This window comes from Astyanax mexicanus, chromosome 11 (genome assembly GCF_023375975.1).
Source record: "Astyanax mexicanus isolate ESR-SI-001 chromosome 11, AstMex3_surface, whole genome shotgun sequence".
Classification (NCBI taxonomy): Eukaryota; Metazoa; Chordata; class Actinopteri; order Characiformes; family Acestrorhamphidae; genus Astyanax; species Astyanax mexicanus.
The window spans coordinates 3792037-3805271 of record NC_064418.1 but is presented as its reverse complement, the minus strand read 5'-3'; the positions used below and the strand labels follow the sequence as shown (position 1 = coordinate 3805271).

At 38.3% G+C, this 13235-nt stretch overlaps 1 protein-coding gene across 1 annotated transcript in view; it reads left to right on the top strand.

Annotated features, from left to right (window-relative positions):
- itgbl1 (integrin, beta-like 1) overlaps positions 1-13235 on the top strand; it is a 90518-nt gene that overhangs the window by 76597 nt on the left and 686 nt on the right. Inside the window, exons 9-10 of the mRNA XM_022680630.2 lie at positions 5639-5785; positions 8888-9001. Coding sequence (XP_022536351.2) covers positions 5639-5785; positions 8888-9001 — 261 coding nt within the window. The remainder of the gene's footprint in view (positions 1-5638; positions 5786-8887; positions 9002-13235) is intronic.

Sequence of the window (13235 nt, the reverse complement as noted above, 5' to 3'; positions counted from 1 at the left end):
CTCTGTAATGGGGAATCACAGGTGCAGTTTAATAACTGTGACTCCAAACCTCCAAAAGCTACAGAAGAGAAGGGCTTGACAGGTCATCTGTAGTTAAACGGTTAAACATATAATATGTGTTCTGATTTGGTTCCTTAGTTACTCAATCAGCCATAATTATTTTGATTATTTTGATATTTATTTCTGATTATTTGAATGGAGTAACTTAGACTTAAAATGTAAAAATCTCAAAAATAGAACTTTTTTTTCAACAACCATCCATGGCACACTTTTGATAGAATTAAGTGGTGCTCCCCAGATAATAATTACTGCACACTTGAAAGTATTCAGTGCTCACAGGATTGTATCTGGTGCTCCCCAGATAGTAATCACTGCACACTTGAAAGTATTTAGTGCTCACAGGGTTGTATCTGGTGCTCCCCAGATAATAATTACTGCACACTTGAAAGTATTCAGTGCTCACAGGATTGTATCTGGTGCTCCCCAGATAGTAATCACTGCACACTTGAAAGTATTTAGTGCTCACAAGATTGTATCTGGTGCTCCCCAGATAATAATTACTGCACACTTGAAAGTATTCAGTGCTCACAGGATTGTATCTGGTGCTCCCCAGATAGTAATCACTGCACACTTGATAGTATATGGTGCTCACATGATTGTATCTGGTGCTCCCCAGATAGTAATCACTGCACACTTGAAAGTATTTAGTACTCACATGATTGTATCTGGTGCTCCCCAGATAATACTTACTGCACACTTGAAAGTATTTAGTGCTCACATGATTGTATCTGGTGCTCCTCTGATAGTAATTACTGCAAACTTGATAGTATTTGGTGCTCACATGAATTTATCTGGTGCTCCCCTAATAGTACTTACTGCACACTTGAAAGTATTTAGTGCTCACATGATTGTATCTGGTGCTCCCCAGATAGTAATCACTGCACACTTGAAAGTATTCAGTGCTCACAGGATTGTATCTGGTGCTCCCCAGATAGTAATCACTGCACACTTGATAGTATTTGGTGCTCACATGATTGTATCTGGTGCTCCCCAGATAGTAATCACTGCACACTTGAAAGTATTTAGTACTCACATGATTGTATCTGGTGCTCCCCAGATAATACTTACTGCACACTTGAAAGTATTTAGTGCTCACATGATTGTATCTGGTGCTCCTCTGATAGTAATTACTGCAAACTTGATAGTATTGGGTGCTCACATGAATTTATCTGGTGCTCCCCTAATAGTACTTACTGCACACTTGAAAGTATTTAGTGCTCACATGATTGTATCTGGTGCTCCCCAGATAGTAATCACTGCACACTTGAAAGTATTCAGTGCTCACAGGATTGTATCTGGTGCTCCCCAGATAGTAATCACTGCACACTTGATAGTATTTGGTGCTCACATGATTGTATCTGGTGCTCCCCAGATAGTAATCACTGCACACTTGAAAGTATTTAGTACTCACATGATTGTATCTGGTGCTCCCCAGATAATACTTACTGCACACTTGAAAGTATTTAGTGCTCACATGATTGTATCTGGTGCTCCCCAGATAGTAATCACTGCACACTTGAAAGTATTCAGTGCTCACAGGATTGTATCTGGTGCTCCCCAGATAATACTTACTGCACACTTGAAAGTATTTAGTGCTCACATGATTGTATCTGGTGCTCCCCTGATAGTAATTACTGCACACTCAATAGTAACTAATACTTACCTTGTAGTATCTGGTGAGCACCTGAGAGTATCTTATTAAAACTATTGCTCACCTGATTATTTTGAGTACACACTTGATAGTATCTGAAGCACACTTATATTTAGTATAACACTTTAGTATTTAGTGCTCACCTTATAGTGTCTGGTATGCACTTGATAGTATTTAATGCTTACCCTATAGTATTTATTATGCATTTGATACAATTTGGTGTTTACCTTATAATATATAGTATAGACTTGATAGTAACTATTGCTTGCCTGATTGTATTGAGTACACACTTAATAGTATCTGATGTGCACTTGATAGTATTTAGTGCTCACCTTGTAGTATTTAGTATGCACTTGATAGTAACTAGTGCTCACCTGATACTATCTAGGTTACCGGTTAGTATCTGGTGCACATTTGATAGTAGCTGGTGCACACATGACAGTATCTAGTAAGTATCTGGTAGTGGGCACCTAATAATAATGCTCAAGCGATCCTGCCTGCTGGGCACCTGATAGCATCTGGTGGTATATGGTAAGTAGTGGGCACCTGATAATATCTAATGCTCACATAATCATGCCAGCTCAGCACCTGATAGTATCTAGGGCACACATGATAGTATCTTGTAATCAATGGGCATCTGATGGGTATCTAATGCTCACATGACAGTGTCTGCTGGGCACCTGATAGGATCTAGTAGTATCTTGGGCACACATGATATTATCTGGCAAGTAGTGGGCACCTGATATATACTGCTCTTGTAATCGTGTCTGCTGGGTACCTGATTCATATTATCTGATAGTATCTAGTGTTCACCAACTAGTATCCAGTGCTCACCACTTTTTTTTACCTGAAAAAAAAGACATCATTTTTTTTCATGGTCTCCGTACATTTTTAAGCTCATACAGCATTTTATACGTAACACACGGCCTTGTTAGTAAGAATGTATCTAGTTCTTGATGTAGAAATCCCTGAACGTCTGACCCCATCGCCTCCAAGCATCTACAACAGGTGCCAAATAAGAAAATGTGAAGGATTGCACTCCTCTGTCTCCTCTGTTTGTCTTGTCTTTTCATTTCGAACAGGATGCCTCTGTGTTTCCTTGCTGGAATTTAATATCTAGGCCAATATAGCCTGTATGACTCCTCTGTCCGGTCTAGTCTTGCGGGGAATCCTTGAAATTGTATGAGAGAGGAAGCAGGAGCTGCAGGAGGAGCTCGGTTATTATTCACTCTTCATTTTTTTCCACTCAGTCACAGACTTTTCCATGAACAACAGAGAAACTCTAGTCTTTAGATATTTGAAAAGTTTCATTTCCTCCCTGCTGAAACCCTCACAGCTCCTTCACACAGGATTCCACCATCCTGCTTATAGTGAATCCTACAGAGATCCACACTACAAAAAGTCCGGAACAGACAGAGTTATCCAAAATGTACCAGTTACAGGGGTTGGACAATGAAACTGAAACACCTGTCATTATTTTAATGTGGGAAGTTTTATGGCTAAATTGGAGCAGCCTGGTGGCCAATCTTCATTAATTGCACATTATTGCACAAGTAAGAGCAGAGTGTGAAGGTTCAATTAGCAGGGTAAGAGCACAGTTCTGCTCAAAATATTGCAATGCACACTATAACATTATGGGTGACATACCAAAGTTCAAAAGAGGACAAATTGTTGGTGCACGTCTTGCTGGAGCATCTGTGACCAAGACAGCAAGTCTTTGTGATGCATCAAGAGCCACGGTATCCAGGGTAATGTCAGCATACCACCAAGAAGGACCAACCACATCCAACAGGATTAACTGTGGACGCTGTAAGAGGAAGCTGTCTGAAAGGGATGTTCGGGTGCTAACCCGGATTGTATCCAAAAAAACATAAAACCACGGCAGGTTTCCACCTGAACTGTCCGTCACCACAATAAATTAGTCAAAGTCAAAGTGTTTTTTATTGTCATTTCAGCTATATACAGAGTACACAGTGAAACGAAACAACGTTCCTCCAGGGACCATGGTGCACATAAACACAGTGTAGACAGAACAATAAGTGCAACAGTACAAAAGTGCAGACAGACAATACAACACAATACAGACAAAGAATAATAAATAACAAGACAGTGTGCAAATTATGCAGTGTGCAAAAAAGACCAGTGAGGTAGTAATTACTCTATTACACAGTGTGCAATAGAGTCCAGTGAGGTAGTAGGGTTTTTAGTGCTTCCATTTTCTGGGGTAAGTGTGGTAAGAGTGTGTGTGCATGTACAGAAAACCATCAGTTCAGTCTCTGCAGTTGAGGAGTCTGATGGCTTGGGGGTAGAAGCTGTTGCAGAATCTGGTCGTGCTGGACCGGATGCTGCGGTACCTTCTTCCCGAAGGCAGGAGGGAGAACAGTTCGTGTGAGGGATGGGTGTAGTTTAAAACCAGATGTTTCAGTTTCATCGTCCAACCACTGTATGTACCAGTAATTGGGGAGAAATACCTACTTTCCAAAAGCATCTTTAAAGCATGTTTAAACACCTTCTTAAATAAACAGTCAGGAAGACAAATACATATTGGCTTTCGGCCTTTAGCTGTAAAAACCTTAGTGCTGCTGTGACTTGATTATCCCCTCAAAGAAATCCATGTAACAAGCCTAAAAGGAGGAGCGAGCGATCAATAGATAATGTAATCACCTCACCATGCTTCATTCTGATGGCAGTAAACCCAGGGAGAGTTCCTATAGCACTATTAAAAGCGCAAAGCAAGGTAGTGTTAGTGCAAGCCAGGGATGACCAATGGCTCAGACTGCTTGACTGTAATAATTGTGTAATGAACACCATGGCACTATTAACGATTCTTCTGGAGAAGAGCCCATTTATTAAGGAAATAATAAGGAAATTAACGGTTATCAGGAACACTAAATGATTTAAGCAATAATACACGAGAGGGAGTGCTATAACATATAATATTGGCACTGTTGCACAAACCTCAAGTGTATTATTGTGATTATACCACAATCGCTGTTTTGCGATTTTGATTTTGAGTTAAAGAGGAGGAGAAAATACAATCTGTTTGGTTATTAAAACTCTGCAAGTTAAAGTAGTTCAGAGCATTGCTGCTCTGTTTTTCGCTGCACTCTTTGGCTTGTAAGCGCTGCCTTATTGCTAGGTTACCTGTATGTGGTGAAGTAATACTTGGACTTTACGGCACTCAAAGAATGCCTCTCACCCAATCACATTGCAGGGTCAAAATTAACTGTGGCATTACAAAAAATAACCATGATTTGAGTAATGTTTAGTATACCACAGTTAGTTATGACCCTGCCGTGTGATTGGCTGAGAGCATGCACTCACACTGGACTTCCCTGACTCTGGTGGGCATGTGACGCCATGTGTGTTTGTTCCTGCTCTCCCTGTTACTGATTGTTAGCACCTGGTCTGTGTTGTATAAATACCCTTCAGTTTGCTCTGCAAGTTGCTGAAAGTTAAATTTAGTTAGCTAGCTCTTCTATAGTGCATTTCCTTTGTTTGTGTTATGCCTTGGTTACCGACATTTTTCCATTTTTTTCTAGCCCTTTCTATTGTTTATTTCTGTTGCCGACCTATTTTTGTTGGGGTTTTTAAACACTCTTTTTTGGCGTTTATAATGATCAGTTTTTGGTGAATGTTAATAGTGCAATTTCTATAAAAAAAACAAACACAGAAACCTCAAATAAATCAGAAGAGAAATATGCTTAATATTGATGCTATATCAGATTTTATTTTGCATAATTCCGATAACCCTGTGGTACCTCATTATCAGGCAACGTTGTTGGCACTCATTCAGAGTCTAGCTCCTCTCAGTTTGAACCAGTGTAATGTGTCTGGATCTGTTGCACGGTTGCCAGGAAAATAAGCTGTTTTCTCGTGCGGCACTAGTGACTTTGTCTGTGTCTCTGTCTGTCTTGCGCTCCCCAGACCACGGCTTTTGCTCCTGCGGCCGCTGCATCTGCGGTGATGGATGGTTTGGGAAGCACTGCCAGTTCCCCCGCAGCTGCAACATGACTGACGATCAGGGCAAGAGCCAGTGTGAGACAGCCAATGGCGGCATGTGCTCCGGAAAAGGTAAAATTGAGCTTTCCTTCAGCTGCGTTTATATGTGACAGTAAAGGTGGGAGAGATCAACTCAGGGGGTCCACTTTACCTGTCATGATGAAGTCAAAGGACAGAAGGAAATTAGGCCTGTCATGATTTATTGTTTAAAGACAATCCACTTACAAGGTTGTTCCTATTACAAAGTTTGGCCTATGTAGTGTTGGGAATCTTGCCCAAGGACGCCTATTATTGGTGTATCACAGTATAGCCACCCAAAAACAGGGAATCGAACCCCAGTCTTCGACATGATGTGGTAGCTCACAAGCAGGCAGTGGTGTTATCCACTGTGCCACACCAGCTTTACCCACTAGCAAACTGACTCTTCTTCACTCTCAACATAAGCAGCAAGCTGATTGGCTCTCTTTGTTGAGAGTGTGAGGTTTAATTCTCAAACAGGTACTAGGGTTATTACAGTGTTATAATGGTGAAATTACCATATATATATATATATATGTATATATATATATATACATATATATATATACATATATATATATATATATATATATATATATATATATATATATATATATATATATATATTATATTATTATTCAAGCAGACAAAAAGATTGGATCAGACTGGTATTGTCTTATATTCACTATTAAGAGACTCAGATTGGATTGGATTGAATTGGACATAATACAACCTTTATTAGGACTTTCCTAAGTTCCCTAATATTTTTGTAACATAACATAACATTTCACTCTCTAGTTGAAGAGAACTGCTGCAAAGCAACAGCATGTCAGCCGAGCCAACACAGCGTGGCACTTACCATGCTGTGCTCCCACAGCCTACCTCCACATTTACTGCTTTCATTACGCAAGTTTCTTTAAAGAGGTCTAATTTAAAGTGAACTTGCCAGGAACACTGATCTGCTAAAGCAGGAAAGCAAGCGTCCAGACAGTGAACGAGGTGTCAGCGAGATTAGTGTTCCTCCAGCCACATCTAAATGAAGATGAGCACATTTATCTCCCTCTAACACAGATCGGAGAAAAAGATCAGCGTCTCCCTCTCTTTCCGTCTCTCTTTTTTCTCTCTCTCTCTCTCTCTCTCTCACTCTTTCGCTCTCTCTCTCTCTCTTTCTTTGTCACACATACCGACACTCTCACGAGGCGGATCGCAAACACGAGCGGCGCAGCGTTTTTTCAAAGTCTATACTTCAAACCCTGTATACAGGTATAAATAGCAGAGACGGGGGAGCCGCGGCGTTCCGCTGTGGGCTTTGAAAATCAGGGGAGACACAGGGAAGTGTGTATTTGCTCGCCGCCTGCGCCGAAACCTTAACACCTTATTATCCTTCTCTAAGCTTGACCGCTTGCCCTTGAACAGCTAAAGGATGCGGAGTGTCAGGATTCTACGAGGCCGAGTCAGGAGAGGCCGTGCTTTTATTATCAGTCTCTAACCTGGTAGTGCTGGAGAAATACTCTATAAAGTGCAGCTCAAATGCCAATTGAATTCATATTTAATGAGCATCCCTGCAGTGCTTTCTCTATTAAGAGCCACTATCTAACCCTCTAAAATCTATGACCGAATTACTATGGCATTCACACACTGCATTCACTGCATTCACTGCGTTTTACAAGTTTTCCTCAGTGCATTTTACAGGATTTCCCCTGTAAATGTTCTTCTCTGTAAAAAAAAAATGGTCTTTTACACCAGTTAGATTAGGTCTATGGGCTATACAAAACATGTTCTTTGCACACAACATCACTCTCACATAAAGATAAAGAGATCTCACCAGCTCCATTCTTGCCAGTGCAAGCCCCTTTCAAAATGAGACATTTAAGGGCTCTGTCACTTTTATGCAAATAAGCTGTTGGTGGCCACAGAAAATGTAAACACTGAGCGTTTACTGTGGGAAAACACGAACAAGCTAGTTTATGCTTAAGAGCCACTCTCTAACTCTCTAAAATCCATGACCGAATTACTGTGGCATTCACACACTGCATTCACTGCATTCACTGCGTTTTACAAGTTTTCCACAGTACATTTTACAGGATTTCCCCTGTAAATGTTCTCCTTTGGAAAAAAATACACTAAAGTTGACATAGTATATGTCTTTTAAACCAGTTAGATTAGGTCTATGGGCTATACAAAACATGTGCTTTGCACACAACATCACTCTCACATAAAGATAAAGAGATCTCACCAGCTCCATTCTTGCCAGTGTAAGCCCCTTTCAAAATGAGCCATTTAAGGGCTCTGTCACTTTTATGCAATAAGCTGTTGGTGGCCACAGAAAATGTAAACACTGAGCGTTTACTGTGGCAAAACACGAACAAGCTAGTTTATGCTTAACTGCGATAGAAGCACAAAACTCATTATTAGAAAATACTTACGTCTCCCTCATCTGCTAACTTGCCACATACAGTAAGTATAGATCCCTCCCTCAGACGATGCACAGTGCTCGTAAAACCAACAGATCAAACTGATGAATCTTTAACTCTAGTGGGTGAGGATCTGATGGGGGAGGTTGGGTATTGTTCTTATGTATTTGTTGTTAGGCCATTTCAACGAATGGGTGCCATTTGCTTGGTATACATCTTTCAAATTAAACTTCTTTTTTAGTATCTTTTTTTAACTCTCACGTGACATTTAAAAATGTTCCTTTGATTTTCTATCCAAGAAAGATTTTATTTCAAAGCAATTGTTGATTGCATGTTCAAATAATTGATATTTATGACCAAAAAAAAAAAACACTCCTGTTGACGGCACTCAATCCTGTTACTGGAACTCACTGTTATACATGTTATACATAACATTGTAACACTGTAATTTCCTGGGGACAGAAATGGCACATGGAATAAGCCATTTCACTATCCTGTAGCTCTTATAGTTCTTATGTGTTTCCCTATTTTGTAACCATTCCCAAGCCGTCCCCTGAGGTAACACATCACGTTCAATTTACATACTGCAATCAGTGTACACTACCACTACAGACATATTACAGTAAATATGTCCATATTATAACTATGTGAAATGAAATATACCCATTACTTAAAGTGTGTAAGAAAGCTGTGACAGGCCAGTGATTGTGTCGAGTCTCAACACCCATTCATATGCTTCCAGGCTCTTGTCACTGCGGGAGGTGCATCTGTTCACCGCAGGAGTGGTACATTTCAGGCGATTTCTGCGAATGTGACGACCGGGAGTGCGACCAGCATGATGGCTTGATCTGTACAGGTACAGAGTTCATATACTCCATTTAACACCTTCATAATCCCTCTTAAGCCTTTTTTTTACAAGAAAAAAAAAAGAGCAACTGATTGTTCTGAGGTGAGAGCAGAAAAGTAAATACAGGAAGAAGGTACAGTGTTCTGGAGTAGTGCGTATTTAGCTCAATTTAGCATGAAACAAAGATAACTGGGTAATAAATCAGATAAACTGCACCTGCAAAGCCATTTAGATCAAACATGGAGGATCACGTCTCACAGTTTCTTTCTTGTGTGTCTCTTTCTTGTTTTATATTACCAAACAATACAATTTAGTGATTTGCTTGATTATACAGCTCTGGATAACAATTAAGAGAACACTTTGGTTTCTGAATCAGTTTCTCTGATTTTGCTTGTTATAGATATAGATTTAAGTAAAATAAACTTTGTTGTTTTATTCTCTATAAACTACAGACAAAATTGCTCCCAAATTCCAAATAAAAATATTCTCATTTAGAGCATTTATTTGTAGAAAATGAGAAATGGCTGAAATAACAAAAAAGATGCAGAGCTTTCAGACCTTGAATAATGCAAAGAAAACAAGTTCATATTCATAAAGTTTTAAGAGTTCAGAAATCAATATTTGGAATATGGAATAACCCTGTTTTTTAATCACAGTTTTTTCATGCATCTTGGCATCATGTTTTCCTCCACCAGTCTTACACACTGCTTTTGGATAACATCCATCTATATATACATCTCATATTACTGAGACATTGTTACTATATAATTAAATTATTGGAATAAAACAACGTTTTTTTGGTAATATGTCTATAACTGACATTTTGAAAAAAAAAAAAATTCTCTGCCTGCCTGCATGAAAGGGTTAATCTGGCACACACACACACACACACACACACACACACACACACACACACACACACACACACACACACACACCCACGCTCGGTTCTCCCAGCTCCACTGGTGCCTGTTCTTTCTGAAGGGTTTTCCTGAGTTGCTTTGATGTGACTCCAATTTGATTGGTGGATTAGATAACCCAGTGCCAGGCTTACACTGAGCTGTCCAATCAGTGAAGCCCCTGCTGCTTCATTCCCTACCTCCTAATATCCTTGGCTGGGTTTCAACACCTGAGGAGCTCTGTAGCCTCTGCAGAGAGTGTAGATATCCTCCTCAACACACCTGAGGACATGTTCAACCAACACTAACCCAAAACAAACCCAACACTCTCACACACTCTAATATTTCATTGGATCACATTTAGCCTTAATTGTGGCTTTAAACCTTCACTGTGGCATTGTTTCAATAATTCAGTGATTATTCAATCAGTGATGGTCTGGAGAGACCATGAAATAAGTGAAATAAACAGCAAATCAATGATTAAATATGCAAAAAAAAAAATTAAATAATGCATGGTTTTACACAAAAATGCTTTATTGGCTATTTGGCTCATTTACAGCATCAGTCAAAAGCTTTTTATTATTTAAAAAAAATCCACATTGTAGATTAATACTACAGTCATCTAAACTATGAAGAAAAATATATGGAATTATTTTGTAAAACAAAAATAATTTATTGTAGATTTTTTTAAATTTGAAGTTTGTAAATCTGCATTTAAACGTTTTTACTGTTTGTTTTTTTTGTCGGGTTTAGGTTTCAGTGTCAATCAACCAATTATCCTTTTCCACCCACACAAAACCGATAAGCTTAATTAAAAAAACAAGGCCTGAGCATAGTTGACAAAGCTGCTTGAGGTCTAGTGTGGAGTTTCCACAATCAGTGATGGTCTGGAGAGACATGTCATCTTCTAAAGTGAAATAAACAGCAAATCAATGATTAATTATGCTAAAAATAATAATAATAATAATAATGCATGTTTTTACACAAAGTTGCTTCATTGGCTAATTGGCTAAATTACAGCACCAATCAAAAACTTTTCGTTATTAAAAAAAAAAAAAAAATTCTGTATTGTAGATTAATACTACAGTCATCCAAACTATGAAGAAAAATAAATGTAATTATTTAACCAAAAAGCTTCATTAAAAACAAGGCCTGAGCATAGTTGACAAAGCTGCTCGAGGTCTAGTGTGATAGTTTTCCACCAATCAGTGATGGTTTAAAGAGACATGTTATCTGCTAAAGTGAAATAAACAGCAAATCAATCATTAAATATGCAAAAAAAAAATGCATGTTTTTACACAAAGCTGCATTATTGGCTAATTGGCTTATTTATTTTTTAATTTACAGCATCAGGCAAAAACTGTTCGTCATCCAAACTATGAAGATTAATAATAATAATAAGTTATTTTAGATTCTTCGAAATAGTTTGTAAGTCTGCATTTAAATGTTTTTTATTTTTTTTATTTTATTTTTTTTTTTTTTTTTCGGGTGTTGATTTCCTGCCTCGGGTGTCGGTTTCAGTGTCAATCAACCAATTATCCTCTTCCACCCACACAAAACCAAAAAGCTTCATTAAAAACAAGGCCTGAGCATAGTTAACAAAGAGAATTTGTAAATATTGGTTAAATGTCAGTGATTAGCATATTAGTGATTAGGGCATATGTCACGATTACCATATGCATAAGGAGTATTAAAACCATCTTCTTATGCTGCAAAGGGAACGCTCTCTCTTTTTTCTAGACGGAAATGCAAATACAAAGGTGCAAACAGAGCTCGGCTCATCCCAGGGCAACAGTAAAGCTCCCGACCTTTCTAACAGGGAGTATGACGATGCAAAAATGTGTCTGGCAGCTTGCGAATGCTAATTTGGCGTTGGCAAATTTAACGGCTTCTTCGGCAAGCGATTCTCATTACATGTAAATTGATGAGTGATGTGCAAAATGCAATGTATTAGGAATGGCTGCTGCTTAATTTCATGGGCCACAGATTAGAATTCCAAATGTTTGAGTGACGATGTGACACAGGGCTCCAAACATCTTTACTGAGGTACAATCCTGCCCCCCCCCCCCCCCCTCTTCAATATTACCAGCTTCATTCACACACAGCTAAAAACAGCAACTCCAGGGAGCTGGAAACACATCTATTTTTACTAACAAGCTCTTGGTTCATTATGATGCTAACAAGAGTTTGCTTACAAAAGTTTGCAGCAACTTTAGATAGTAGTGAGGAGTGAGCATGCTTTACTCTCTCAATTAAAAAAAAAGTTAAAAAAAAAAGTTATTTCAGTAATTCAGTTTCAAAATGTAAAACTCAAATATTTTATAGATGTATTACACACAGAGTGATCTATTTTAAGTGTTTATTTCTTTTATTGTTGATGATCTCAGAAAATGTAAATATTATATTATAAGACCAATTGGTACTTTTGACAGTGTGGGCAGTGTGCCAAATCCTGCTGGAAAATGAAATCCACATCTCCATAAAAGTTGTCAGTAGCAGAGGGAAGCTGTAAGATATGAAGTGCTGTAAGATTTTGTGGGAAAACAAAACTGCACTGACTTTAGACTTGATAATAAAACACAGTGGATCAACACCAGCAGATGACAGACATGTCTCTCCAAACCATCACTGATCATCAGTACATTTTACATTTCATTTAAAGTAAATCAAGGAACAAGAGTCTGGAGGAAGAGTGGAGAGACACACAGTCCAAACTGCTTGAGGTCTAGTGTGAAGTTTCCACCAATCAGTGATGGTTTGGAGAGAAATGTCATATTTTAAAATGAAATAAACTATATTTATAACTATATATTTGCTTTTGTTGGCTAATTTACAGCACCATTTAACATATAGCTTTTTATTAATAAAAAAAATCCTGCATTGTAGGTTAATACTGACATCATCCAAACTATAAGTAAAAACATATGGAATTATTTCGTAAAAAAAGGAAATATTTTAGATCATTCTGGATTTTCTCAGCTTTATGAGGTAGAGTCTCCTGGAATTCAGGCTTTCAGTTAACAGCTGTGCTGAACTCATCAAGAGTTAATTACTTGAATTTCTTGTCTCTTAATAAAGTGTTTGAGAGCATCAGTTAAAGTAAAGTAGTGAAGAGGTAGAGTTACAGGTATACAGTGAATAGTGAATATTTGAGTAATGTTCTAATCCAGATTATGAGAAGCAAGAACTAAGCAAGAACTAAGTAAAGAAAAAAAACTTTTAAGATAAAATGAAGGTCAGTCGATTCTGAATAAATAAAGAACTTTATCCTCAAGTATTCTCAAGTGCAGTCATTGCAAAGACCATCAAAAACAGTATAGTGATGAAACTGGCACTCATCAGGA